Here is a 26,955-nt window from a genome sequence, read left to right as displayed (position 1 = left end):
AGGGCCCTCTGATATTTCAAATTTGTTTTAAAATCGGATATTGCAAAATAACATGAATGCTATTTGTTAAGCCATGATAAACTAATGATGGTTTTGTTTTTTAATCTTACCATTTAATGATGTTTATCCTCTTTCTACCTCACCTCTGTCCCTTACCCCCAGGGAAAGCTTTAGGCAAATCAACAGTGGTACCTGTTCCATATGAGAAGATGCTACGAGATCAATCCGCTGTGGTTGTGCAGGGGCTTCCAGAAGGAGTTGCCTTTAAACACCCCGAGAACTACGATCTTGCCACCCTGAAATGGATTTTAGAGAACAAAGCAGGGATTTCATTTATCATAAAGAGGTGAAGTACTTTATCCCTTGCCCATCAGCAATTTTGTATATAAAGTTGAATATTCAGCTTATTTTAATCTATTTTTAAAATTCTTGTTTACTGTAGAAGTTATTTAAATTTATGCTTGTTTTGTATATTCATGTATAGTTTTTGTTTTGTTTTAATGCAGACCTTTCCTAGAGCCAAAGAAGCACCTAGGTAAGTGATTACTTTGTTTCCAGATAGTTCTAAACCTGTTGGGCCAAATTAAACACATTTTTCTGATTTCTCTTTTATTTTGAGAATATGATATAAGACATCTTGGAGTAGGGTGTTCCATATAAACCAGTGAAGAGTCACTGAGCTGAAAAAGTAGACTTGTTTTTTGTTTTTAGCTCTGCTACTTTCTTTATGATGTACTCAAGGTTTTACCCTGGCACCATGTTTGATCATACCCTGGATCTGCCCTCGTTTCCCAGAATTAAGAGGATGACTCAATTACCTAGCGTTCACTGAACAGGCGCAGAATTGTTGGGCACGAGCTTGGGTGGGGAGGGGATGCACGACCATGCATCAAGCAGTAAAGCTTTGGAGTGCTGGTAGTTTAATGGAAGAGATAAAAAGCCCACAAAGTCACCATAGCAAGAGCGTAACCTACACACTGTACAAATGGTTAGCGAAGATACTGTGGGAGTTCGTTGGAGGAAGGATTCATTTATAACCCAGGAAGGCTTTCAAGTTGAAGAGGGCATTAAGGTGGGCCCTTGAAGAATGAGGAGGATTTTAACAGGACTTCCTTTTGGGAAGTTTGAGCCATTGCATTTGAAGGGAAAAGTGATTTTTAGAAGACTGGTGCCCTTTAGAGGCAGGTTTATTTGAGACTTTTGAAAATAAATGACCATTATCATTGGCACTCTCTTAACCAGCGTAAGGAAGAAAGGACAAAATAATATATACACATCCGTATTTTATTGTTTGTTAAATAACCTTCGTTTTCTTCTCATCACAATGAAAAGATTACTATTTTAGATGCTTTATTTTTTTATTTTTATTTTTTTTAAAGATTTTATTTATTTATTTGAGAGAATGAGAGAGAGAGAGAGAGCATGAGAGGGGCAAGGGTCGGAGGGAGAAGCAGACTCCCCGCTGAGCAGGGAGTCCGATGTGGGACTCAATCCTGGGACTCCAGGATCATGACCTGAGCCAAAGGCAGTCCCTTAACCAACTGAACCACCCAGGCGCCCTATTTTAGATGCTTTATTGAGGTATAATTGGCATGACATAAAATTCACCTGTTTTAAGTATATAATTCGGTGGGCTTTAGTAAATTTATAGTGACAGAGTTTACGAAGTTTTACAGTCATTGCCATCTAATTTCAGAATATTTTCATCATCTCGTAATTTCCATGAATGTTCTATAAATTAGATATATAGTGTGTATCTTTTTAGATTGTCTTCTTTCACTCAGCGTAATTCAGTTGAGGCTCATCCATATCTGGGTGTATCAATAGTTATTTCTTTTTTCTTGCTAAATGGTAAGTATTCCTACCTATGAATATACCACTCATTTATCCATTCACAGGTTGATAGGCCTTTAGATTGTTTCTACTGGGCTGTTACGAAAAATACTACCATAGACCTACTTGAGTAAGTTTTTGTCTGGACATATGTTTTAATTCCTCTTCGGTAATATATACCTAGGAGTAGAATTGCTGAGTCATAAACTAATTTTACATTTAGCTTTAGGAAGACTGCCAAGCTGCCCTCTAGGTGCTTGTACCATTTTATGTTCCTACTGGCACTGAGGATTCCAGTTTTTCCACGTCCCCGTCAGCACTTGGTACTGTCTTTTTGGTTTTAACCATCCTAATGGGTGTGAAGTGGTGTGTCACAGTGGTTTGGATTTGCATATCCCTAATTACTAATAAAGTTGAGTATCTTCATGTGCTTAGTGACCATGTATATCCTTTGGAGTAAGGTCTGTTCAGGTCCTTTCCATGTGTTTTTATTGGGTTATTTGTAGTTTTATTATTGAGTTGTAAGAATTCTTTATGTTTTTGATACAGATATTTTCTCCAGTTTTACAAGTTGTCTTTTGACGGTGTCCTGTGAGGAATAAAAGTTTTAATTTTTACAAAGCCTGATTTAGTCTTTTATCATTTGTGCTTTTGATCTTGTATCCAAGATTGTCTGTTGCCTGACACAAGGTCATGAGGATGTGTCCTGTTTTCTTCTGTAAGTTTTATAGCCTGAGTTGTTACATTTGGATCTGTGGTCAGTTTTGAGTTAATTTTTGCATATGGCACATGGTAAGTTTGTAAATTCCGTTTTTTGCATGTGGCTATCCAGTTGTTCCAGCACAGTTTGTTGAAAAGACCATCCTTTCTCCCCAGAAGTGCTTCAGCATTTTTGTTGAAAGTTAGTTGACCCTCTGTGTTTGGACTTCTACATAGTGGATCATGTTGTATGTGAATCAGGACAGTTTACCTCTTTGCAATCTTAATGCTTTTTATTTATTAATTTTGTTACTCTAGCCAGAATGTCCAGTACAATATTGAATGGAAGTGGTGATAGCAGACCTCTTCTTCTCAATATTAGGAGGAAGACATGTGGGCTCTTGTCATTATGTTAGCTGTTGTTTTTTGGTAGATGTCCTTTTTAAGATTGAGAAAGTAAAGATTTATTATCTTGTTTAAATTAAAATTCCGAATTTTGTTAAGCAGTATTTTTTCCTGAAGTGTTCTAGGTTAGTTTTAGTCTGCCATTTGTATTTTTTGAACTTTTCTATTCTAGAAACTTCTTTTGAAACATTGGGGCCTGGTTGTTAACCAAAGAATGTTTCTATAAGGTGTTCACACGGAGTGGTGCAAGCAGGGGGGTTTGTATGACTCTTTTTTTATCGTACCAACTGTCAAAGCAATTGGGAAGTTGTGATTGTAATGGGATGTTTTCCAGTTTTTAAAGTTTTTAATAACTTTGTTATTATTTTTAAAGATTTCATTTATTTGAAAGAGAGACAGTCCACATGAGTGGGGACAGGGGCAGAGGGAGAGGGGTGAGCAGACTCCCTGCTGAGCAGGGTGCCAGATGTGGGGCTTGATCCCAGGACCCTGAAATCACCACCTGAGCCAAAGGCAGATGCTTAACTAACTGAGCCACCCAGGTGCCCCTTGTTGAGTTATTATTGACATAAGATAAACTATACATATTTAAAATGTACAGTTTGCTGAGTTTTGATACACATACACACTGTGAAAACCATCAGTGTAGTCAAGACAATGAACATATCTTTCACCCGCAAGTTTGCTCTCAGCCCTTGGTAATTCCTTCCTTTTGTTTCTCCCTGCCCTTAATCCCAGGTAGCAATTGATGATGTCACGGTGGATTTATTTGCATTTTTAGATTTTTAAAATAGTAATGGAATCATAGTAGGAACTAATTTTTGGTTTTGCTTTTTAATTTTGAGATTTGTCCCCGTTGTTGAGCTGATGAGTACCCAGTGTATAGGTATACTACAGTTATTTACCCATTCACCTGTCCATGAAAATTTGGGTTTCTGTTTCTTGGCTTTTATAAAGAAAACCGCTCTGAATGTTTCAGTGCAAGTCTTCACGTGGACATACATTTGGGTAAATACCTAAAATGGAGTGGCACATGGTATCTACATATATACTTTTTAAAGAATGTGCTGAACTGGTTTTCAATGTGATTTACTCCATTTGGTGTTCCCACCAACAGTGAGAGTCCCAGTTGTTCTATATCTTTATCAGTATTTGGTGGCATCAGTCTCTCTTTACTTTTTTTTTTTGCGGACATAAAATTCATGTTGGTTTTTTTTTTAATATAAAATTCATGGTTTTGAAGTATGTAGTTCAGTGGGTTTTAGTGTATTTCCAAGATGGACAGCTGTCACCACAATCTAATTTGAGAACATATTCATCACCCCCAAATAGAAATCCCATACCTGTTAGCCAGTCAGTGTTTGCCAGTTACAAGCCAGATACACCCCTAACAGAAATCTTTATCAGCACTCCTGTATCACTGGAGGCTTTCCCCATATTGCTGGAGTAATAATACATTGCTATATTTGTTTCAACGATAAAAATTTGAGCTTTTTCCTTAAGGGGAGAGGGTGTGGTGGGTGAGGAGATGAAAGCTGTTGGACGATCCTCATCCCCACCTCCCTTCCTTACAGGTGGGGAATGAAGGACACTGTTGTGTGGATTCACACGGCACTCGCCCCAGTGTGACCCAGAGCTGCAGGCGCTCCTGCCCTCGCTCACTCTCTGTTTAAGAATGTTGGAAATATTAGTCCCATTGAAAGTGTTGGCAAAACCTAAATCTTATTATTTCTTTTGTACATAGGTGGTCGCGTGATGGTAACAGATGCTGAAAGGTCCATGCTGTCTCCAGGTGGAAGGTAAAGCACAGTTCATCAGTGCGAGTAAACCTCCACACCCCAGCGACTTTAGTTTCTAGAATCTTGAGGTATTAGAATATTAAAAAGGCCCATAGCACACGTCTTGAAGGTTAATATTCAGCTGATTCATTTGGGGTCCTCTGAAAATGCAGTTTTTGACTGAGTAGTTCCTGGAGGAAGCTAAAAGGATAGGTTGATAAGCACATTCAGAAGAGGAGGGCCCGTCAAGTAAAGTGGAATTTGCAAGTTATTGTGCTACCCCTACGTTGTTATACTTTTTTCCCCAAAAGGCTGATTGGAATTAAAGTACTAAACTGAGTGGACAAGTTACATTTATGCAAGAAATAAACATGTAAATTTAATGTTGAGTCAGGTTTGCACTGACCTCGGTCAGGTGAACGATTTATGCGTTGGTGTGTGGACGGCCCGCGTCAGCGCACAGCTTCATCACGCCTTCTTTTCCTTTCAGCTGTGGCCCAGTCAAAGTGAAAACTGAACCCACAGAAGATTCTGGTATGTACTAGCGCTTCTAGAATCCCACTATGAAGTAAGGGAGCCTTTTCCTTAATTTAGAAGGTTGTATTTTGACTCATTATTTACTGTGATTTTTTTTTTTAATGTAATGTTTTGATGAGAAGCAGACAGAACAAATTTATTCCAACAGTGACGTTATTATTTTTTTAATTTTTTTTTAAAGATTTTATTTATTTGACAGAGACACAGCAAGAGAGGGAACACAAGCAGGGGGAGTGGGAGAAGGAGAAGCAGGCTCCCTACTGAGCATAATGCCCTGTAGGTCTGTCCGTGTTGTCACGGATGGCAAGATTTCCTTCTTTGGTTCTCCTTTTTTTTTTTTTTCCATTTTCTTCTTATTGATATTTTAATTTTAAGAGTTCTTTATATATTCTGGATACAATTTTTTTTAATCAGAAATAATGTTTTGCAAATACTGTTTTCTACTCTGTGGCTTGTGTTTTCATTTTCTTAATGGTGTCCCTTTAAGCCTAAAAGTGTTTTCATTTTGATGCAATTCAGTTTTTCAGATTTTTCTTTTATCACATGGGGCTTTGATGTTTTTACATCTGAGAAAACCTAAACTCTCTGCCTCACCTGAGGTCATGAGGAATTTTACATTGTGCTGTGTTTTTCTTCAATTATACAGTTTTAACTCTTATGTCTAAGCCTCAGGCCTGTTTGAGTTCATTGTTGCGCGGGTTGCCAGGGAAGGGTCTGATTCATCCTTCTGTGTGTGGATGCCCTGCTGCCCTGGCGTCCTTTGGGCGTCCTTTGTTGAAAAGCTGTCCAGTCCCCATCGGATCGCCTCAGCACCTCTGTCAAACCTCAGGTGACCAGGTGTATTTCTGTTCCCTTGACCTTGAACGCCCAGTCTTAGACGAGCAGCAGCACAGTGTAGCTCATGTCATTTGAAGGTTTGGTTTTGTTACCTGTTAACATACGGAACAATGAGGATATAATGATTTTACTATCTCCCAATGCTGCTGCTCCTTTCCCACTTCGACCATCTAGTTAAATTGATTTTTACTGTTCAAGTTCTTTGAGAACTGAGCATGATCTTGGACATTTTACTTTAATGTGTGCTTTTTTGCCATGTTCCATTCCTAGGGCGCAAGTCGTTTTGCTAATTTATAAAACATACAACTCTTCCTGACTGGATTACAATTCCATTGTTAGGATTTTTTTTCTTTTTTTTAGAAGATTTTATTTATTTGGCAGAAAAAGAGAAAGCACAAGCATGGGGAGCGCCAGCAGAGGGAGAGGGAGAGGGAGAAGCAGGCTCCCTACTGAGCAGGGAGCCCGATGTGGGGCTGGATCCCAGGACTCTGGGATCATGACCTGAGCTGAAGGCAGACGCTTAACCGACTGAGCCACCCAAGCGCCCCAGGATTTTTTTTCTTACGCTGGTTCTATGAATGAAGGCAACGTCATCTTTTAAAGATAATACATAATTTTAAAAGATCATTGTGTTATTACTAAGAATATAAGTTATAATTAGCTTTGGTGATTGGCAACAAGAAATGGACATTTACTGCATTTTCTTATTGAAGGCATATATAAACTGTATAACCTGAGCAGAGGCTATAGCTGGGGTCCAGAAATTTTAATTGTGTCAAATGCAGTATATCACTGCAAAATAGTGATGATTTTGATTTCACCTCTTAAGAGGGGACGGAAGTCGATTGTAATTTTGTTATATCCAAGTTTGTGCTGTTGCAGAACCTGTCATTATGGAGCTTTTACTCTGCTCTCACATTAGTTAAAACATTATCTTGGGGCGCCTGACTTGCTCAGTCGGTAGAGCATGGGACAACTCTTGATCTCGGGCTGTAAGTTCGAGTCCCATGTTGTGTGTAGAGATTACTTAAGTAAAAAAAATCTTTAAAACAAATTACTTTATGCAGTGAACTTCAGACTTAAGGTTCATCTAGGAACACAAGGATATTACTAGAAAATCTCTAAACTCACTTTCTCATGTTATTGAAATAATTAGAAATAATATATCATCTGAGTAGATGATAAGAAGTCTGCAGAAATCCTTAACCTGATTGGTTGGGCTATCATACAGAGCTGTAAATGCCAACCCATCATTGTGTTGAATAGAGAACCACTGGAAGTACTCTTTGTAGAAGGAGGCACATTTTCACCAGTTTCTTGCCAGTGTTCTAGTACAAACCAGTACACAAGAATGAGGTGTAAGTAATTAGGAAGTGGAGGCACCATTAACTTGTACAGAGGATTGGATTGTGTGTGTAGAACACCAGAGAATCAACTAGAGAACCGAAAACAACATGCCGAGAGTCTGACTTGACTTTGTGAAGTGTGAGAAATTCCAGATGTAAGAGTTCCTTTGAAAGATTTCTAAGTACTACATTTGACTAAGAAAGAATTAAAAATGAAGGATGGCGGGGAGCCTGGGTGGCTTCGTCGTTAAGCGTCTGCCTTCGGCTCAGGTCATGATCCTGGAGTCCCAGGATCGAGTCCCGCATCGGGCTCCCTGCTTGGTGGAGAGCCTGCTTCTCCCTCTCCCTCTGCCTGCCTCTCTGCCTGCTTGTGCTCTCTCTCTCTATCTCTGTCAAATAAATAAATAAAATCTTTAAAAAAAAATAAAATAAATAAAATAAAAAATTTATTATTCAATGATATCCCGTGGTAGTATTTCTCCAACTAACTAGCACTTCGTCTTGTAGACACTTGTGTATCAGCAGATACAGAGCCATCGCCTTACTGGGTTGAATGGCAACCAGGAACTCCACTGATGGGAACCGGAGGTTAACTGCCATTTTTATAAGGCGGCAAAGGGTCAAAGAACACGTGCACCTTAAAATGATAAGAAAGGGGCGCCTGACTGGCTCGGTTGGAACTCATGACTCTTAATCTCGGGGTTGTGAGTTCAAGCCCCATGTGGGATACAGAGATTACTTAAAAATAAAATTTAAAAAAAAATAAATAAAATGGTAAGAATTACCAAAGCATCATCTGTAATAAAGCAACAGTTTAAGCAGTCATCAAGAATTTTTAAAGCTGCTCTTTCTGTCTGCTTTTTACTGAGTATGAGCAGAGTGTTTGCCAGTCTGCCGGAACAACTTCATCTTTGTTGGATTTTTATCTCCATTTCTTTAACTATACTAAGCATTTTCTCTTGCTTCTTGACTCTCTGATCATTAATTTTTTGGATTAGCTCTTTGTAAGTACAATACAACAACCCTTTGTCATCTGTCTTGCAAGTAGCCATTCCCTGTGTCTCACATGTCCTCTGACACGTTTTGGCTGACTTTGCCATCCTTCATTTTTTTTTTTTAAAGATTTTATTTATTTATTTGACAGAGAAAGAGATACAGTGAGAGAGGGAACACAAGCAGGGGTGTCAGAGATGGAGAACCCCAAGTGTTATTTCCCCTCCTTTTCTTGTATAATTTCCTCCTGTTAGAATTCTGCCCATCAGATATTCTTAGTATATTTACTTCATTTGACCCGTGTCCTGTTGTCTAAGCCGTGGCTCATCGCTACCCTCCTTACCCCACTGCCACTCTGACCTTCCCTGTTGGGCTGCCACCACTCATGCTTGCCCCCTCCTCTAGCTCAGGCTCTTAAAGCCCTCGCTCGGTGTCCCCTGCCACTCCTGTCAGTCCTCTTCTCATTCTGCCACCATAGGCCAAGTCTTAGTTTTTTGGGAGACGTGCAAGAAGGTACCATTGAATCTTTATCGGGAGGAAGTATTTGAATCTTTTATACTGTTTTCCAAAAAGAAGGTTTTTCCCTTTCTTTTTCATGCCATAGGAGATCTCAGTTTTCTGTTTAGCTTTTAGTTGATTGCACCTAAATCATCATTTTGGACATCGTTTTCTCTCTTTTAATTCACAGTCATTTCCTGAATAGTTTGGATCTAAAAATAAACATGCTGAATTGAGAAAAGTCCTATTTTATTGAATTCTTTAGGCATCTGTATGTATGGATATAATGGTGTTGCTATCATAGAGGTTTCTTTTTTCTCCCTTGTACTTTGTATCTTCATATTCTCAATTTATGCTGCAGTTTCTTTTGATATTTCCATTTTACTTTATTTTTTATATATTTCTTGGGTATAACAGTCATGGTCCAGTCAGGAGAAAAAAGCCATACCAGTTATTGGAATGGAGAAAATTTACTGTAATGATGAACTGGTTATAGTCATTAGCTTTGTAACAAGAAAGAGTATGTTAAAATATCACGTAAGTAACAACCCAGGGAATAGGCTGCCACCCCTAGAACTTTAATTTTGACTTATGAGGTGGGAGACTATTTGGATGGTACTGATGTCTGAGGGGACGGGGACGTGTTAAAACTGGTTCTGGTAGTGTTGGAAACAATTTCCAGTGGGTCTTGCTATTGCTCTGGGAAGGGTCTACTTTCAGCAGGTTGATGGAGGGCACAAGCAGTGACCTACCCCTGATCGGAACAAGATACAGACAAGAAGCCAAAAGGAAGTCACGGGTTCATGATCTCTACTCTAGCCTTGTAGCCTCCACCCTGCTGTGTTCCCTTGGGAGTTTTTGCAAGGAGCCAAACTGGTTTGCAGTCCAGGGTCCAGCAGGGTCTCAGAGGGTGTGTCTGGAACTGGGACAAGAGCTTCATGACCGCACTGGCTACTACCTCTGGCTGCTCCATCCACACCCTTCTCCACGTATTTGGACTTTCCTAGAGCAGCAGAACAACTGTTCCCGCTGGTAGGATGTAGCTCTCTTTGCTGCAGAGTCAATCATTTATGCCCTCTCCCCAGAATGAGGACTTCCAATGTTCTGACAGTCATTGTGCCTATCCCTGGGAGACCTATTAGTGTCCATTCATGAGGTATATTATTTGTGTCTCAAATTTACTCTCAACCTGTTTGAATATTCTTTTTTTCTAGAGGCTACATGGTAACAGAAACCGAACAAAATTTGTAAAATAATAATGCAAAGTAGAATGGAAAACAGTTTATATATCCAAATACATTGTATTTGCAGAAAGACACACTCCTAACATGGAAGAAAATATGTACAGTGTTCACATTTCTACAGCTTGTCACAAGAATTCATACCTTCTTTAATTCATTACCCATTATATTGTATTTCCTTTGCCTTCAGTCAGGACCTTAGCTGGTAAGATTGTTTACCTGGTTGAGGTCATCTGAACCTTCATTCCTGAAGGGTCTAAATCCCCAATGGATTTGCCTTTTTTGTTTTTTCATTTTTCTCTTAACTTTTACTGATGAACACTGATGTAGTAAAGAGACAGCCCACAGAATCTCAGGGGTTCAAGATTGTTCCCTGCCGCTGTTGTGGGGAGCATACCTGTTTCCCGTTGGTAATTGGCTTTGTTGGTTTAGGAATAAGTGTCCCTTAGCATGGCAAGCTAGTTCTTTTTGAGCTGTTTCCAGTTGACAGGATTCTCTGTGTGCTTCTCATGTCACATAGCACCAGCACAGGATTAGTCCATCAGAACTGTGTGGTTGTGCTTAGCCTTCCTACATGTGTAGTTGGGCAGTGTGTGCTTTTATGTCTAGCCACAGAGGTCCACATCCAATTACCTATCCTAATTGTTGGCAGAGCATTAGGCAGAATGCTTGTTAATAAAGGGATATATTAGGAGGGGAAAAAATCAACATATCTTATTAAAGTCATTCTTAACTGCGGAGTATTGAGTCATTACAACTGAGGTTTACAAATGATTTCCTTCCTTCCTCCTTTCAGAAGGAGGTAGAGGGCAGAGGGAGAGGGAGAGAGACAGTCTTAAGCAGGTTCTGTGCCCAGCATGGAGCCTGACGCAGGGCTCCATGTCTTGACCCTGAGATCATGACCTGAGCCTAAGACAGATGCGTAACCAAACTGAGCCACCCAGGCACCCCTACAAGTGATTTTCAGTAGTTTGTAAAAGTCTGTAAAAGTCTTTTTTATTTCTTTAGTAAGCTCTACATCCAGCATGGGGCTTGAACTCATGATCGTGAGATCAGGAGTGGTGTGCTCTACTGACTGAGCAAGCCAGGAACCCCTTGTAAAAGCATTTTTAATGTTGAGTGAAAAGAGAGTGTGACTGATCCAAAGATAAGAATGTCAGAGAAAAAAGCAGCAAATAATTTCAGAAAATTAGTAATAGTTAAAACTTTGTTTAGTGGGCGCCTGGGTGGCTCAGTTGGTTAAGCGACTGCCTTCGGCTCAGGTCATGATCCTGGAGTCCTGGAATCAAGTCCCGCATCGGGCTCCCTGCTCAGCAGGGAGTCTGCTTCTCCCTCTGACCCTCCCTCCTCTCATGTGCTCTCTCTCTCTCATTCTCTCTCTCAAATAAATAAATAAAATCTTTAAAAAAAAAAACAAAACTTTGTTTAGTTTGGATTTTAGATGAATTTTGCCCCTTTGCTACCTAGCAAACTTTTGTCCTTTCAAAGTCTTTATGTATGCATTGTGCTGCATTTTTAGGGCAGGAGAGATTTTCCTACACCATCTACCTGCATGCCCTACAGTGTAATTAGATACTTTCATTTGTTTTTACAGGTATTTCCCTGGAAATGGCAGCTGTGACAGTAAAAGAAGAATCAGAAGATCCTGATTACTATCAATATAACATTCAAGGTAATACTGTGCATTCCATTTTTCTTTCCAGAAGTTATTGGCGGTTAAAATTCAAATTTATCAATTGCTTGAGTTCATTAAATACTACTTTATTGATTGTTTCTTGATTGGCCTGTGTGCTTATAATTTATCACTGGAATAAGATAGATTTCAAAAATGTGGCAGTGGAATAATCTGTCTACAGGGGAAATGTAAAATAGCCATTAATATTCTTAAAAGGACAAGCAAAAGTTGTGGCACAATTCAGAATTCAATTCTAGTTTCTAGTGTTAATTTGCGAGACACAAGAGATCTTCTGAACCTCATGCTCTATTTGTGCAACAAAAAAATACTTGTGTAAATATTATCTTAAAAATCTGTAAAAGGTAAGACATTAACAAATTTTTAGCTATTATTTATCACTTCGTTCCACATCTTTTTGCTTGCTTATTAGGGAGGCATTAAAGGTTGTGGTTTTATAATGCAGTTTGCTCTTATCCATCATTGGATTTTAGTTTAGAAGAACGTTTTCTATATTTTATAGTCCGTTTTATTTTTACAGATGCATAAAATAGATGAAAACATTTAAAGCTGATTAGTTTTGTTGTTGGTATATACCTATAAAGCTATCTTCACTGCAGTCAGGATAATGACATTTCCATAACCTTCAAGTTTCGTTGTGTTCTGTTGCAATTCACTGCCCTCCCCAGCCAACCAGTGATCTGTTTTCTGTCATTTGACATGAGTTTCCATTTTTTTAGAAAAATCTGTAGGTGGAATCATTATAAAGTATGTACTGTTTTCTTGGGATGGGATGTGACTTCTTTCATTCCACATAATTGTTTTGAAATTCATCCACAGTGTTACATATACCCATAGCTAATGCTATTTTATTGCTGAGGATTATTCCATTGCTTGGCTGTCTACCATAATTTGTTTATCTCTTTGTATATTGATGGACATTTTGGTTGTTTCTAGTTTGGGGGGCTCTTAAAAACAAAGTTGCTGTGAATTTTTGTGTGCAAATTGTTGTATGGAAATATGCCTTCATTTCTCTTGAGTAGATTCCTAGAAATGGAATAGCTGGGACATATGGTAGGTATTTAATTTTGTAAGAAACCCACACAGTGCTTGTACTATTTTACATTTCCACCGGCAGTTCCTAGTTGTCCCACATCCTTACCAACACTTGTCCTGTCAGTCTTCTTTTTAGCCATTTTAGTGAGTGTCTTGCAAGACCTCATTTTGCTTGTGATTTGTGATTTGCCTAATAGTTGTAGCTCATTTAAAAAGATGAGCCCTTACCAATTCTGGAGTATTGTAAAAGTTTATGAATAAATTTATTCTGGTTTGTAATCCTGTGAATATCTGTATATATATATTAAACTGTTTCATAGTGAATTTCATTTTTATTTTTAATTTTATTATTTTTTAGAATTTCATTATTTTTATTCATCAGTTTTGAACACTTTTTAAAAAAATATTTTTTTAAAGATTATTTGACAGAGAGAAAGGTCATAAGTAGGCAGACAGGCAGGCAGAGGGAGAGGGAGAAGCAGGCCCCCTGCTGAGCAGGGAGCCCGATGGCAGGGCTCGATCCCAGGACCCCGGGATCATGACCAGAGCCGAAGGCAGACACTTAACCAACTGAGCCACCCAGGTGCCCCGAAAATTTTATTTTTTGTGATGTTAGTAATTCATGGCTAGGAGGTTGAGACAGTTCTGTGGAGTCTTAAACAGTTAAAATTTTGGAAAAAATTTAGCCTTTATAAAAGTAGGTGTTGTACCTTACTAATACATGAGCATAAATTTAATAAATACTGTGGAATACAATAGTCTTTTTTTGTTTTTACTCAGATTATTTTTTAAAATAAAAAGTCTGCCTTCATCTTTGGTATAGTCTGTTTAGAGTTGTGTTAATTCTCAGCCATGAGTATAAAAGCTTTTCTGTCCCCTTTTCAGATTGTAGGTTGAGTGATTTAAGGTGATGCATGAGAAATGAGGGTTGGAAATCAGATGTTTGTGGAGGGAAAGATGGCTTGAAATGATAGTACCTTAGGTACAGTGAAAGAAGGTAGGAGGAGCTAGACAATGATCTTCTATGTTTTATAAAAAGTGTGTAGTTTTACATTTAGGTCTTTGATCAGTTTAGGCCTAATTTTTGTATGGTGTGGAAGATAATTTGGTTCAAACTTAGGCATATGGATATCCAAATTTTCCAGTAGCATTTGTTGAAAAGATGTTTTTTCCATTGCATTACCTTTATATCTCTGATTATTCTGTTCCATCGATCTGTGTGTCCTTTTGCCAACTTCACATGTGTTGAGTACTGTAGCTTATAGTAAGTCTTGAAATCAGTGTGGGAGTCCTACAAAATTGTTCTTATTTTTCAAAATTATCTTGTCTGTTGTAGCCCCTTTATTCATATCAGTTGAAAAAATCAGCTTGGACATTTGTTCAAAAAACTGTGGGGATATTGATAGAGATTATGGTGAATCTGAACAGCTGATTTGGGCTAATTCCCTTCATGCCCGATCTTTTGGTTCACGAACATGGTTTCTCTCTCTTACCTGTTTAGCTTTTCCTAGGTTTCTTTTATCAGAGCTTTGTTTTCCGCAGAGAGATCCTGTAGTGCACATTTTGTAAGATTTACATCTAAGTATTTAATGTTTTTTGTTGTTACTGAAAATGGTACTGTTCATTTACATTTCAGCTTCCAACTATGGCCAATCCATAGAACTGAGGTTGATTTTTAAGTACTGACCTTGTACCTTGTGACTCAATTAAAATTCACTTATTAGTTCAAGCAACTCGTGGGTAAAATCTTCGGGATTTTCTAAGGAGACAATGTCATTCTTTCTGTTTCCTTTCGGTTAATTGTGCTATCTGGGACCCTCTGGTCTTGTATTGAACAGGAGTAGTGAGAGGAGACATCCACATCTTTCAGTATAATAGCTGTGGGGTTTCTGTAGATGCCTTTCATCAGTTCGAGGACGTTCTCTTGTGTTTAGTGCTTATAGTGATTGGATGTCGAATTTGTAGAAGGTCTTTTCTATATCTCTTGAGATAATTATATGGATTTTTCATGTTTACTCTGTTAAAATGGTGATTGATACTACTTTTCAGATGTTAAACCAGCCAGGCATTACTGGGATAACAAACCCTATTTGGTTATAATGTATTCTTTCTATGTATTATAGATTGTTCCTAAGAGGTATGAGTCAAGACTTTTCTTGTAAATGTCTTTGTATTTGGTTTTGGTAATTCTGACCTCAGTAAAATGAATTGGGAAGTGATGTATTGGAAGAATGTTTTTGTAGAATTGGTACTATTCTGTTCTTTAGTGTTCGGTGAATTTTGCCAGTGAAGCCACCTAGACCTTTTGGTTTCCGTAATGGAAAGTTTTTAAACTTGGTCTGTTTTTTAATTTTTAAATTTCTTTTAGTAGTTGTGGGCTGTTGAGGTATATCTTTTAGGGAATCTGTCTACTTTGCCTTAAGTGTCCTTTTTTTATTTTAATATTTGCAAGGTCTATAGTGATGCCCCTCTCATTTCCAGTTTTCTTAATTTGTGTCTTATCTTTTTTTCTTGGTTGTCTGGCTCAGGGTTTCTCAAGCTTGTCAATATTGACATTTTGATCCAGCAGTTCACTGTTGTGGGCATCTCTCTTATGCTATGAATTGTAGAATGTTTAGTAGCTTTCCTGGCCTTGACCCACTGGATGCCAGTGGTATCTCCCTAGCTGTGACTATCTAAACTGGCATAATTATATGATATAATCACTCCCTGTGGAGTGGGGACACAGTCACTAGCAGTGGAGAACCATTGGTCCAGCTCTAGAGCTTTTACATAATTTTTCTTTTTTCTCAGAGATCCAGCTTTTATTTTCAGTGAGTTTTGCTCTTAAGTTTCTTTTTTTTCTTGTTTTCATTTTAATTTGTTTTTATTTTATGTTTCTTAAGATAGAAGAGTAAATCCTTGATTGTGATCTTTTCTAATATAAGCATTTAATGCCATAAATTTCCCTCTTAAGCATCAGTTCAGCTGTAGCCCACAAACTGATTTATACTTATTTTCATTCAATTCAAAACATTTTCTGATTTTCCTTGTGATTTCTTCTTTGTCCTGTGTTTTTGTAGAGGTGTGTAGTTTTTTTTTTAATTAAGTTTTTATTTGAATTCCAGTGTAGTTAACATACAGCATTATATTAGTTTCAGGTGTACAGTATTTTACAGTGTCACAGTCACAGTGACTCAGCACTCTCCTACAGTGGTACAGTGTCACAGTGACTCAGCACTCTCCTACAGTGTCACAGTGGTACAGTGACTCAGCACTCTCCTACAGTGGTACAGTGTCACAGTGGTACAGTGACTCAGCACTCTCCTACAGTGGTACAGTGTCACAGTGGTACAGTGACTCAATAGTGATGCCCCTCTCATTTCCAGTTTTCTTAATTTGTGTCTTATCTTTTTTTCTTGGTTGTCTGGCTCAGGGTTTCTCAAGCTTGTCAATATTGACATTTTGATCCAGCAGTTCACTGTTGTGGGCATCTCTCTTATGCTATGAATTGTAGAATGTTTAGTAGCTTTCCTGGCCTTGACCCACTGGATGCCAGTGGTATCTCCCTAGCTGTGACTATCTAAACTGGCATAATTATATGATATAATCACTCCCTGTGGAGTGGGGACACAGTCACTAGCAGTGGAGAACCATTGGTCCAGCTCTAGAGCTTTTACATAATTTTTCTTTTTTCTCAGAGATCCAGCTTTTATTTTCAGTGAGTTTTGCTCTTAAGTTTCTTTTTTTTCTTGTTTTCATTTTAATTTGTTTTTATTTTATGTTTCTTAAGATAGAAGAGTAAATCCTTGATTGTGATCTTTTCTAATATAAGCATTTAATGCCATAAATTTCCCTCTTAAGCATCAGTTCAGCTGTAGCCCACAAACTGATTTATACTTATTTTCATTCAATTCAAAACATTTTCTGATTTTCCTTGTGATTTCTTCTTTGTCCTGTGTTTTTGTAGAGGTGTGTAGTTTTTTTTTTAATTAAGTTTTTATTTGAATTCCAGTGTAGTTAACATACAGCATTATATTAGTTTCAGGTGTACATTATTTTACAGTGTCACAGTCACAGTGACTCAGCACTCTCCTACAGTGGTACAGTGTCACAGTGACTCAGCACTCTCCTACAGTGTCACAGTGGTACAGTGACTCAGCACTCTCCTACAGTGGTACAGTGTCACAGTGGTACAGTGACTCAGCACTCTCCTACAGTGGTACAGTGTCACAGTGGTACAGTGACTCAGCACTCTCCTCCAGTGGTACAGTGTCACAGTGACTCAGCACTCTCCTCCAGTGTCATGGTGTCACAGTGTCACAGTGACTCAGCACTCTCCTATAGTACCCGTGCTCAGTGCTGACACGTGCGGTCCTTCATCCCTCTTAACCTGTCTCTCCCATTCCCCTGCCCACCTCCCTCTGGTAACCATTTGTGTGTTTCTGTAGTTAAGTGTCTGTTTCTCCCTTTGTCTTTCTGATATTTTTTCCCCTTTACTCGTTTGTTTTGTTTCTGAAATTCCACATATGAGTGAAATCATAGGGCATATATCTTTCTGTGACTGACTTATTTTGCTTAGCATAATGTTTTAGCCCCATCCATGCCATTGCAAGTGGCAAGACTTCATTCTTGTTGATGGCTGAATAGTATTCCATTCTCTCTATATTCCACATTTTCTTTATCCATTCATCAATCGATAGACATTTGGGCTGCTTCTGTAATTTGGCTATTGTAAATAATGCTGCGGTAAACATAGGGGTGCATATATCCCTTTGAATTAGTGGTTTTGTATTTTTTGGGGTAGATACCTGGTAGTGTGATTACTGTATCATAGCAGGAGAAGTGTGTAGTTTTAATTTTCACATACTTGTGTGGACTTCTCGGGTATCTTTCTGTTACTGATTCTCAGTTTTTTTCTATTATGCTTGGCAAACACATCTTGTATAATTTCAGTTATTTTAACTTTGTTAAGGTTGGTTGATAGTCATTTAGGTCTGCTATCCCTACTGCTATTTTTGACTGCCTGTTCTAGCAGTTAAACAGTATTGAAATCTTCAAGTGGCTCTGGATCTGTTTCTCCTTTCATGCTTTCTGAAGGGCTGTTGTTAGGTGCCAGTATCCTTAGAAGCTTCTTCCCTTGGACTCCTTTCTAGGCAACACCCTTCTCGTGACCTGTAGCAACCTACATTAGTTTTGTCTGGTTTTGTATTTCATGTAAGTGGAATCCTTTTGCATGTACTGGTTGTTTTAGGCTTCAGTTTTTAAAAAATTTTTATTTATTTATTTATTTAATTAATTTTTTTTAAGTAATCTCTACACCCATTCTGGGGCTTGAACTCAAAACCCCAGGATCAAGAGTCACACACTCCACCAGAATGATCCAGCCAGGCAGCCCTAGGCTTCTTTTAAAAAACAAAATTTGTGAGACATATTGTTAGGTGTGCTTATAGATTATTTGCATTGCTATATTGTATTTCTAAAATACTTTCTTTTAAAGTGAAACCTAAAGACATAATGTACATCTGCCCAGGTTTATGGAATCTTATTCTTTAGACATCTTCTCTTAGGAATGTTTGATTTTCATGACTGAGTAGACACCACTAGCATTTTGAGTGTGCTTAGAATGAATAAAATCCAAATATGTGTGTTAAAACATACATAGCTAAAATTAAACATCATAGGTAGTTTGAGAGGATAGTGATCTGGAATGGTATCCTGGGCAAATATTAACCACTAGAAATCAAGTTTAACAATATTAATTTGAGGCCAAAGAAAGAAAGTAATAGGTATAAATAGTTAAACTATATAATGTATACTAATAAGTAACTGAGGTGAAATAGTGATTATTAATATATACCGTGTGTGTGTGTACACACACACACACCTTACAGTATAGCCTCAAAATTAAAATAGAAATAAAGAATTGACACAATTGTGATAAATTTATAGACCTACAGTCATGTGGGATTTTTTTTTTAAGGTTTTATTTATTAATTTGACACAGAGAGAGTGCACGCACAGGCAGGGAGAATGGCAGGCAGAGGGAGAAACAGGCTCCCCGCTGAGCAGGGAGCCAGATACGGGACTCCATCCCAGGACCCTGGGATCATGACCGCAGGAAGGCAGATGCTTAACCGGCTGAGCCACCCAGGCGCCCCAGTCATGTGGGAGAGTCTAACAAATGACTGTCAATAACTAAAACATCATGCTGATGAATACCTATAGATTATAAGTAGAATATTTGCATTCTACAGTTTAGAAACATAAGCTAATTGATGCACATGTAGAATTCAGCACCAAACACATAAATGTGCTTTTACATTTATTGTAAAACAAACGAGTAAAGGGGAAAAACTATCTTTTACAAAAATTGACATTATCCTTGTTCACAGATAACCTTAAATTCTCTGAACATAATATAATTAGTGTAAAAAAAAGATATAATTAGTGTAATTAAAATTCAGAAGTAAACAGGTTATTTATTTATTAAAGATTTTATTTATTTATTTGACAGAAAGACAGCAAGAAAGGGAATACAAGCAGGGGGAGTGGGAGAGGGAGAAGCAGGCTTCCCGTTGAGCAGGGGCTTGATCCCAGGACCAGGACCTGAGCTGAAGGCAGATGCTTAACGACTGAGCCACCCAGGTGCTTCATAAACAGGTTATTTAAAATAGAAATCCTACAAAAATGTACTTTGTGTTAAAGAGGACCTTAGTTTTAAAAAACTAGAGCAGAACAATACTTAAGATACTACAAAGCCAGACTTAAGAAAAAGCAGCTAAAGCCGAACTTAGAGGTCAAGTAACACCCTTAGCTATCATTTAATTAATTGTTTTCTGTGTATTGTTTACCCAGGAGCGCATGACTAGGAAGCAGTGAATCAGGCATTTGAATTCAAGCCTCTTTCATTCAGCATCCTGCTCTTAGTTGAAATTTCAAATACAGTTTGTGCATTTTCTCTGAAATTTTCTTCTATGACATGTTCTTTACTTATAACGTGTAGTTTGAGTCTTTGTGAAATTTCTCATGAGTTAGGGGCACTTTTCAAAAGTCTTATGATACTATCCTGTATTCAGAGATACTGAAGTGTTTTGTATTCATTTTAGTACAAGAACGTTGTTTATTTTAAGTAGACATTAAAAGCACAACGTTTTGTTGTCTTTTAGATTACTCTCATCACTAACAAGCTTGATACTACATATAATGTGTTGTCAAAATCTTCATAGTGTTCTGGGAGGGTTTGGTTAACTCAAAATATTTTCTATATTAATAACTGGGAAGGACAATGTGAGGTTATTAAGGAATCCTGTGGATCTGCAGGAAAGGGGGAATTGTGAGTTAATAACTGTTAGTTTGTCTTGTTTTGTTTCAGTGGAGATTCAAGCTTACTGATAGTTTAATTACATGATTTTAGAGATTCTGAGGAAGTTATAAGAATTTGATTCTGCAGTTCTCTTCAGCATGACAAAAAATTAAATATTTGTAAGGGAAGGAAGAAATACACCTCGTGTAATAAGTCTGCAATTACAATCTGTATGAAGTGAAAGTTGCAGTTTGCTGTTAGGAACCAACCTTCTACTGGGTAGAAAGACCCATGTCCACCCATGTTTTAGACATGTCATTCCCATTCAATCCATATATGTTTGGTCATTTTCAAAATCTCATTGGGCTGTCTATGAATTTATCTGAGTACACCTTTTCCATTCAATAAGAGCATAAATGGATGCCACTCATTTTGTCATATTTTTTTCATTTTGCCTTTTTTTGTTCATGAAAAGGCTGTATTACTCCATATCTCTCACCCAAATTTGTTTACTAAAGTGACCCAAAATATATTTTTGGGATTACTTTTGAAGTATTATCTTTGTATTCCAAAGCAGGCCCTTCCGAAACTGATGATGTTGATGACAAACTCCCCCTTTCGAAGTCTTTACAAGGTATAACCTTTTTGCTTCCGTTTTCCCACATACTGTTCTGATGTGATGTTCTTTATATTGGACAGACTGTGTTTTAGTATTAATATCTGTATTGTTACTTTTCTAAATGGAAAAGGAAAAAGAAAATGTATTGGCCTTTTTTTTAAACATAAATGAACTTCACAAGCAACAATTTTTCAAAACCAATTTTCCCTTTTGTGAATCTAGTAATGAATCTCGAAATGGGTACATGACACACTTTCATATTTAAGGTAAAGTACACATTTATACCTTATATCAGAATAGCCAGAAATACGGTGTTTATTGTATAGTTAGTAATGTAAATTTCGATAAGGTCATGTTGATACTTAGTTTTTAGAAAGATTTGTGAAATACCACTTGTAAATAAATCCCTAAGTTTATTAATTGAATACTTTTCTGGGAATTTTTGTATAGTGTGCCCTAACTTGATGATTGTAGGCTATTTGTGATGGCTTTTACTTCTGTCTATTCTGGCTGTGGTCGAGTAGGATCTGTTTTTTTTTGTTTTTTGCTTTTTTAGTTTTACTTTGACTGTAAATATAATTGCTTATTTCAGATTTTAAAAAAGAACAGAAAGGACCTGCACTCTTTGTGATATTAGGGTGGAACAACCTCCTTACCTTGTTATTCTTTACCCACCCTTTCCTCACTAAATACTGGTCTCTGCTCCATTAACTCCCATCCCTTTGACCTCACATCTTTGTTTCCATTGACTTTACAGTCAAAGAAGCCAGTGCTCCATGAATTCAGATGTTAATGTAAAGGTGTGGGGGGGGGGGTCTGTGTGTTGAGAAAGCATAGTTTTTAAAAGTTAATTAAAGAATAATTCATGGCTCTAGATTTATAGATTTACCTAGCATTTTGAGCTCAGGTGAGTTTTTATAATAATGGAGTAAGTGGAAGAGAATCCCAAGATAATTACGGCATCATAAAGCTAGACATCTAAAAACCCAAAGTATTTGACCTTATTAAGGCATTTTAAGTTAAAAGGTACTAAGACACTGAATGGCAGTTTTTGAAACTGTGATTGATGCTCTTTAAAAATCAAGATAAAATATACTTACAACCTATGTCTGAGGGTCACACCGTTAGTATAGCTTCTGAGTTCAGTTATCAGTGGATGACCAAATAGGTTGGATTTTGTTTCCCCTGTGTGATTTATTCTTACTCCTAGGTAATATAGTTTATTGATACACAAAGGCAGTGATTTGCAGCTTTTCCCATGTTTGCAGCTCAGACATTTAAGGACAGAGGATGAATATTCTGGGGCAGTTTGGGCAATTAATCCTAAGTGGCTCTCTAATGTTGTAGATTACTTCTTTCCTATTTATGAGTAAAACTTCTGCTCTAGTAGGATGAGCCTGTTTACCTTGTGACTGCCTAACCTGATACATTGCTTTATGTTCCAGTTTTTAGAAGCAGGCAGATTATATTACCTGAATTAAAATGCTTTTGAGACTAAAGGTAGTATCTTAAATTTTAACTTACGAGTTTCCTTTTAGTACAACTTTGATTAAATAATGGGGATTGAGTTTCCATAGCTTCCGCCATTGTAAAAATGGAAAGCAGGAAACATTTCACAGCCAAACCTGAACTTGTTTGTGTAGACTTTTAATAGTCTGTGAGCAAAGATAGCATTTACTCTGATTTGTGTTTTTGTGTGTGCGTCATTGACAGATGAGCATGGTACCTTGAACCATAATTGTTCTGTATCTCAAATTCCAACATCTATCAGTAATTATATTGTATAGTTACAGTAAATAATATTAAATCCCCAAACCTACTTAGGTTTACTTTATCTATTTACATTTTAAAATAATTTTTTGTGCTTTCAAATAGAAGTGTTACATGTTTTTCTGAATTAGATCACATTGTTGGAATTAACTGCGAAAGAGTTAATCAGTTTGTATATGTTGTATGGTTAAGTGTTAAATTATTTGCAGTGTTGCCTAGTTTCTCTTCTTTCAATGTAAGTTTTTACTGGTATAGTATATGTGGTTTATTTTCTCTTTAGGAAGCCATCATTCTTCAGAAGGCAATGAAGGAACAGAAATGGAAGTACCAGCAGAAGGTTAGATATAAAGGGATTTTTAATTTGCAGTATTCATATTGTGTTTGTTCTCTATTAATTATTACCCATAAAACACCTTATTTGGAACCCAAAAGATGATTATTTTGGTATGCCTTCTTAGCCAACAGGTTTATTTTTTTAGTCCTAAGATGTAATGTACATATTTTACTCTACTGGGTAATAAAGCATGTGGGGATGAAAGCGGAAGTGGTAAGTAAAACTCTTCATGATGCAAAATACTGCCCTTTTATCTTGATCGTCTTGTGCCATATTAAGGATCCCTTCAGAAAGAATGGCTTCAGTATTTTAGACCTAAAAATATGACTGGCTTCTGTTCATATTTCATTCTTAAACATATTATTTAATGGTACCATTTTTTAAAGTATTTCCACATAAGATTAATAAAGGAGGGATTTTCTCTCTGATTATTTTTATCCCCACAACTACCCTGTGGAACTCCTTTTTCTGCTTCTCAGCCAATCCTCCTTCAATTGTGGCATTGAGGAAATGCTTAACTGTGGTATGGCTCTTTAAATACTCGCAATCCTAAGTGAAACTGTTATCTTGCCGAATGGCTTCCTATTTCTCAGCAGTTTATGTAGCTCCAGAAGAATTCTTGTAGATTTCTCCCAAGGAAAATGACTGGCATAAGGTATCTGAATCTTGTTTTAGAATTATGATTTCTCTCATAAACTGGTCATGTTGTGCCTTCTTTTTTTCCTGGGATAAAAAGGGAGTCTATACGATAAATTTTTATTTAACCTTTTAAAGTCATTAATTTTATTTCTACCCTCTTTTGAGGAGAAGGTAGTCTTAAGGTCCCTGGAATGTTGGCTAAGCTTTCCAAATTCAATTTTAGAATTAGAATTAGGGTTTCTAACTGAAGTACATTTCTTGCAAAAAATACCGAGATGCTTATTTTCAACAAAAATTATTTTACATTTCTTTTTGAGATCTTTTTATAGAAAATTGTGTGGATGCTTTTTTTTTTTTTTCCTGATGTTTTACTGTGTGGAGGTAATAGATGTTTCCTCTGTAACAACATCTCTATTTTAGATAGGCGGTCTGCGTGCACCAGGGAGCTACCTGTGTGCAGGCCACACCGGGCCCAGGCAGTCTTCAGGCAGTCTGTGTTGCTCCATAGTCCACAATGGTATCTGATGACTAGGCTTTGAAATACTTGATGTTTGAGATTTTTATTGTCACATTGCTGTATGAACAGAGTTGAGTCGAACCTGGGTTCTGGTCTTTATTTCTTTACTAACAAGTGAACATGATCTTTGGCAAATCAATTAATCTCTCAACCTTTGCAAAATGAAGAGAGTTGATGAGGATACTCTCTAGCTGAGCTTTCCAGCACTAACATTCTGATGTACATTTGTTTTGTGTAGTAACACAAAAATAAAATATCTAAGTCCGTATCAAGTTAGGGGATAGAGTCCTGTATGCATCTGTCCCAGTCATTGTCTTGATATGAAGGTCCCCAAAGCAAAACATTGGTTGTGGTTTTATTTAACGATGTAAACCACTCCTAGGATTTCTGAAAGGAGAGGGGAAATAGTAAACAGAAGAGAAAGCCTTTGTGTCTATCCCAGCATTTTCTAGTTACAGCAGGAAAACAATAGTACAGCATTATATTCTCCTTCTAAAATCTGAGGTTTTTGAGTCCATTAATGCTTAATGCAAGTAACTTGGTATTATCAAATAGTTTGTCCCAGAGTTTTCTTTTTGTTTTCTCTTACCCTGTCTGCAATGAAAAGGGTCAGATATTTTAACATAACAACTATGAGCTGAATTCAAATGCCAGTAAAAATTTTCTCTTAGGCTGCTTTTGGAGTAACAAATCAGTGAAATGTTGGAACATACAGAAAGTGCTTTATAATGAATGTCATTTTAGAATTTTATTTTTTTCAAGATTCTACTCAGCATGTCCCTTCAGAAACAAGTGAGGACCCCGAAGTTGAGGTGACTATTGAAGGTTAGTTACCTAAAAGCCTTGATTCCAAAAGTTTACTTCTGGTCATAAAACTCTTTGTCACATTCACATTGCTAAGTATGCATTTCATTCATTCTTAACGGAAACTTGTGAGAAGAATTGAAGCATATATGTGTATTTGTGACCAAAGCAGCCCACTTCCCAGCAGCGCAGCCAGTGCTTTGGGAGTTCTAGACAACAAAGCAAGCCGTGAGCACGAGCAGTGGCCTGCGGGTGGACCGAGCTATCCTTTTCTGTCACCGGGAATCGAAAAATAAATGAAAACTATGACCAGACATGATGCACGTGAGAACAGATTTTAGAACCTGTGGTTGAGTCGTGATAGAAGAGAGATAACCAGCACCTCAGTGATATGGAAGGGAAAGTGTGGAGAGTTAGTTTGTCTTTCTTCATGTTTGCCCCTAGAAAACTATGAAAGGCTAATGCAGAATCTCTTTAAAAACAACTTTTGAAGCAGTAGCGACGAATAGATTCTTAAGAAATATCTTTAGCTAAAGTGGTTTCAAACCTAGTTTTGTCTTCCAAGGTACTGCATGAATGCAGATGAACCAGAATTATGTATAAATCCAGCTAATAGGATTATTAACAGTATCACTTTTCATATTTAATAACTACTAAATGCATGTTGATATTTTTCCTTTTCAATTAATGTCTCACACTAGACCTCTAAAAGGTACCCCCCACCCCAGTACTTCTTTCCTAAGGTAAAATATTGAAACACTACAGTAAATTGCACTATGTGGAGATTTATTTACCACCCCCCCCGCCCTGTTCTAAAGTTCCTAAACTCCCTAAACTCAGGGGTAGATGTCCTTTTATTGTGTATACACATAAAGGTAATTTTATATATAAATACACATGTATGTATAGTTTTGCAAAATTATGTAGATGTTTTTAGCATACAACATTATAATGGACATTTAAAGTACACATATATCACATTTCCATAGGTCTGTCCCCCCTCCCCCTTCCTAACCCATCTTGGTACTTCCAAGTTTTGGGGATTTTTTTTGTGTGTTTTTGTTTTGTGTTTTGTTTTTTCCTGCAGCCTAACCTTTCTTAATTTGATCTCTCTCTCTTTTAATAACCTGTCTCCTTTGTCATTTGTTATTTATCATGTTTGGCTGTTTCATACTATTCAAAATGTTTGTCTTCATTGCTTCTGAAATATATATATATATATATATATATATATATATATAGCTGATGATTCTCATGAAAATTTATTTCATACTTCATGTGTTAATATCTCAATATCACATACATATTTCTTGTATCATTAATATAATTTTACTAACCTAAAAGCAATTTTGAATTGTTTATAGTCAGCATTAAATACTCAAATTTAATTGCTTTTTAGTTAGAAACCTCAGTTACCAGAGAAGGACATCTTAAGAGCATGTAACTATTATGCACACTCAGAACTTTGTCCTTTCTGTAGAGATAGGAAAAATAGATGATTATTAAAATAATTAGAATAAAACTTTTTTATGAGAGAAAGAGAGCAGGGGTTGGGAGGGGCAGAGCGAGAGAGAGAATCTTAAGCAGGCTCCCCACTCAGCGCGAGCCCGATGTGGGACTCAATCTCATGACCCTGAGATCATGACCTGAGCTGGAACCAAGAGGGACGCTTAACCCACTGAGCCACCCAGACGCCCCTTAGAATAAAACAGAATAAAACTTTTAAATAGGACTAGTAACCTAGTGGATTTATGAACGCTTAAAGCAGATAAAGGCTGTTAAAACTGCTTAGAAAATAAATACTTTTATAGCACAAGACCTCTAAAGATAATCATGAAATAAATGGATCATAAACCTAAAGTGTGTCAGTCTTTTCAATTTTGACTCTTTGGAGGAGAGGGATAAATCCTATTTCTTTGAATCTTAAGACAGTGCCAGAAGTTTGCTTTACCCAGCTGAATTTATCAACAGGTTGTAGAATGTCTTTATGTTCAGAAGAGCAGTGAAATGCCAGGTTTTTTTGAAGGAAGGTAAACTGTAAGTGTGATATTAACAGGGAAGGTCAAATGAGAAGTTACATGCACATCTAATG

The 26,955-nt window shown here is 37.2% G+C and overlaps 1 protein-coding gene across 8 annotated transcripts in view; it reads left to right on the top strand.

Moving 5' to 3' along the window:
• GTF2I (general transcription factor IIi) overlaps positions 1–26,955 on the top strand; it is a 101,248-nt gene that overhangs the window by 31,274 nt on the left and 43,019 nt on the right. For 3 of the 8 annotated variants that reach the window (XM_027609907.2, XM_027609906.2, XM_027609914.2), the window contains exons 5-12: positions 163–346; positions 507–535; positions 4,682–4,736; positions 5,206–5,249; positions 11,762–11,839; positions 20,755–20,814; positions 22,850–22,906; positions 24,822–24,884. In XM_027609907.2, coding sequence (XP_027465708.1) covers positions 163–346; positions 507–535; positions 4,682–4,736; positions 5,206–5,249; positions 11,762–11,839; positions 20,755–20,814; positions 22,850–22,906; positions 24,822–24,884 — 570 coding nt within the window. The remainder of the gene's footprint in view (positions 1–162; positions 347–506; positions 536–4,681; positions 4,737–5,205; positions 5,250–11,761; positions 11,840–20,754; positions 20,815–22,849; positions 22,907–24,821; positions 24,885–26,955) is intronic. The other 5 variants (XM_027609908.2, XM_027609909.2, XM_027609911.2 and 2 more) reach the window with 5 other exon arrangements.

Source organism: Zalophus californianus, chromosome 10 (assembly GCF_009762305.2).
Source record: "Zalophus californianus isolate mZalCal1 chromosome 10, mZalCal1.pri.v2, whole genome shotgun sequence".
In the NCBI taxonomy this organism is placed as follows: Eukaryota; Metazoa; Chordata; class Mammalia; order Carnivora; family Otariidae; genus Zalophus; species Zalophus californianus.
Note: the sequence above shows the minus strand (reverse complement) of the source record. Positions and strands in the feature narration are given on the sequence as shown.